At 27.8% G+C, this 3,643-nt stretch overlaps 1 protein-coding gene across 1 annotated transcript in view; it reads right to left on the bottom strand.

The window, feature by feature from the left end:
* The window catches only part of LOC106458695 (peptidyl-prolyl cis-trans isomerase H-like), an 11,325-nt gene that overhangs the window by 2,592 nt on the left and 5,090 nt on the right, over positions 1–3,643 (bottom strand). The window contains exon 4 of the mRNA XM_022384970.1: positions 1,052–1,094. Coding sequence (XP_022240678.1) covers positions 1,052–1,094 — 43 coding nt within the window. The remainder of the gene's footprint in view (positions 1–1,051; positions 1,095–3,643) is intronic.

Genomic DNA, 3,643 nt, shown 5'->3' with positions numbered 1-3,643 from the left:
GTCCTGAGGTTACATCAATTGCTGGAAATTGGGAACGGAAAGGTGCCGGTTGATCTGAACAACAATATAGGATTAATTTTTGTTTTAGGTATGCATTTCTATTTTTACCTTTAGAAGTTCCATTAAGAATAATTAAAAAACAACAACAATATAGGATTAATTTTTGTTTTAGGTATGCATTTCTATTTTTACCTTTAGAAGTTCCATTAAGAATAATTCATCTACTTTTCTGCTGCTTTCATATCTTTTTTTTATTATACTTATTATCTTCCACTGAAAGATGATTATTATATTTATATAGTTTTGCCACACTTAGTCAGCAACAAAGTTCCTAGACTTAGAAACATGTTCTGAAATTAAGAGCCTAAAGATTCTTATTAGCTAATCTGCTGAAATATTTTGTAAAAATTCCTCATTTTTCATTTATGGCAAATTTTATGAAACTAGAAATTAAGAAGAACAGTACAAATAATTTTATTATTTTCTAATTGAATAATATTAATTACATTAGAAGCAAAATGGTTACAAAATTTTTCAAACTTAGATAACTCAGAAATAGGTATTATAAAACTAGCTGTGTGATTATAAGACTAATTTTGAATCATTTACAAAAAACAGCCACCCAGCTCTTAGTATACTGTTGTTGTAGAAAACAAAATAAAAAAATACTTAAATTATATATATAAAAAAAAAGAATGAAATATTTTTAGAGATCAAAATAAGTTGACTATAGTTAACTTGCTAAAACAATGCTTTTGATTTAGCATTCATTAATTCTAAACATTTAGAAGAATATGCTGAGGCTCATGTTTAACTTATTACATAGCCACTTTTTCAGAGTAAGTCTACAATGTCAACCATCTTCCTAAACCTACCAAATATTTGATATAATACTCATTGGTTATGTGGAAACTTTCATACATGTCAAAGCAATTTTGTATTTCATATTCCAGATCTAATAATGAAAAAGCAAATGTTTCATCTTATCTGTAGTAGTTCTTAAAATCTATGAACACACTTGTGCGTGTTATCATAATCCAACTGTACTTACACTGACAAAATCTCCTCCTTGAATCATGAAATCTTTGATCACTCTGTAAAAAAAACATTCTACATAAAAAAAAACGTCTTCCATGAAATCAAAGTTGAGTATTGTAAATAACAGAAACCCTTAACAGATGATTCAGTGCAAATATATCATTAAAACTTATTTATATGTAAAATTAAACAAGGATACCAATAATGATTATAACAGAAAAAAAAAATCAGAGCATCTTTCCTGCTAATAAAAAAATGTATACATTTGTAATCTAGAAATTTAATCATTTTTAATTATGAAATTTAGCATCTGGAATTCTATTCCACATGAAAAGAAAATTTTTCATTTTTATGCTTACAAAGTAGCAATATTTTTCTGATGACGTTATAAAATATTTTAGTGTTGATTTTTCACTGTGATAACAAAATTACAACATTCTTTATGAATTAAATACACAGTCTAATAACAAGTATTAGAATAAATATGGCTAAAACTGCAGTGATGCTAAAAACTGGCTAAAGCACTTGCACTATTAGCAGGGATACAAGTATATGTAAATGTTTTTCTTTTTCAGTGCTAATGTTAAAATAAGACATTTTCAGATCAGTGTAATATAGTATTCTATAACTAAATATTAGTTATATCAATACCTACAAATCCAAGCTTTTCATGAAGCTGCTCTAAACTATAAAAATATGTTCTAAGTGGAAAGTTTAGTTATTTGTTATCTTGAATGACTTCATATGTTTTTTTAACATTCTCAAGGTATTTTATATATTGCATAAAGACTAGAGATGACCTGTAGAATGAATTTCAACTACAAACAAACAAAAATATATATATATATATGGTAATAACTCAACTTCTTTTCAATTAATACCTATGTGTAAAATTATGTTTCAAGTTACTGTGACATTCTTAAAAATTAAGAAAACTATCCACTTTCTATACAGGGAACTATCCACATGACTAAGTAAATAGCTATACAAATCAAAGTTACAATATACACTTAACTCATTATATCCATGCAAGATGATGCATTATTATTTATTATTATTTATTTATTATTATTTTTATAAAATCTTAAAATATTAGGTTAAAATGTCTGAAGACTCTCTTACTACAATACGAAAATTCTTTACTTTGTATAAATTAGTAAAAACTTTGCCAACTTTATTTGTACATTTTCAGCTTTTTCTAGTTTTGGTTAAACAAACTCTCTTATCTTTAATTCTCTAGTTAAGATTTTTTCTATGAGACTGCACAAAATATCTTAGTATTAAAATATAAATAACCATCAGACCATTTGGGGATGCATTAATATTGCTTGCAGGAGATTTCAGGCAAACATTACCTGTAATTCCTCGATCGACACCAGCGGACGAAATAAATGCTTGCCTGAAATACTCTTCTTTGTGGCGACACGTAAAGACATTAAAATTAACTACAAATATGCGTGTCCAGCTGCAAAACAATCGATCAGCTGAGATATTGTCGTTTTTTAATTATTCTTAATGGAACTTCTGAAGGTAAAAATAGAAATGTACCTAAAACAAAAATTAATCCTATATTGTTGTTGTTTTTTTAATTTCTGAGGGATTTCTTATGGAAAACTTTAACTTATTGTAACATATTATTTGGTAACTTTAAATCATAGAACCACATTTTTTAAGTATTTTATTACAACATGTACTTTTTATGTATAAAGCTGTAATTAACTTTCATTTCTACAATTGGAATAATTAGACTTGTAAACCTTTGACATACATATATTCACCTGCATACATACAAGCTTTGTGGCATGTTTTTCAGGGAGATGGAACTGGTGTGATGAGTATTTTTGGTGGTAGTACCTTTGCTGATGAAAACTTTAAACTAAAGCATGATGCTCCAGGTTTATTATCTATGGTAAGTGAGTGAAGATGATTTTCTAAAATTGTATTGAAAACATATTTTTCTTCAACAAAAGGCTTATGTCAAAATTATTAACATTTTATGATACTGACTTGGTTTGGTTTTAAAATTTGTCCAAAGCTACACAAGGGCTATCTGAGCTAGTCATCTGTAATATAGCAGTGATAGACTAGAGGTAAGGCAGCTAGTCAACACAACCCACTGCCAGTAAATAGTGGGATTGAGTGTCACATGATAATGCCCCATGGCCAAAAGGGCAAGCATGTTCAGCAATGGGGATTCAAACCCGTGACCCTCAGATTAGGAGTCAAATGCTTTAATCACCAGGCCAACTCAAGCCTGAAGCTGCCTTTTTCTTCAAATACAATAGAATAATAGTGTTTGAGATTATTTTAAAGAGGTGGCAAATAATAAATATGCCCATAAAAAGTTAATTGATGTTAAAGTTGCTAAGAAATTGATTTCTTTATATGAATATGAGTTACAGAATAAATCATAAACTTGTTTGAGTTACAGAAGTTTTGTAAAATTGACACTGTGTTTGTCATTATTTCAATTAAAAGAATCATCACATTTCATGTAAGCTGAGTTATAAATCTGTATTAATTTTGTAGTGCAGTATCATTATTATCTAGCTAAAATCAAGATCATTCCTACATCATTATTTATTATAAAAAATAACTGTTTTCC

Source organism: Limulus polyphemus, unplaced genomic scaffold (assembly GCF_000517525.1).
Source record: "Limulus polyphemus unplaced genomic scaffold, Limulus_polyphemus-2.1.2 Scaffold502, whole genome shotgun sequence".
Classification (NCBI taxonomy): Eukaryota; Metazoa; Arthropoda; class Merostomata; order Xiphosura; family Limulidae; genus Limulus; species Limulus polyphemus.
Note: the sequence above shows the minus strand (reverse complement) of the source record. Positions and strands in the feature narration are given on the sequence as shown.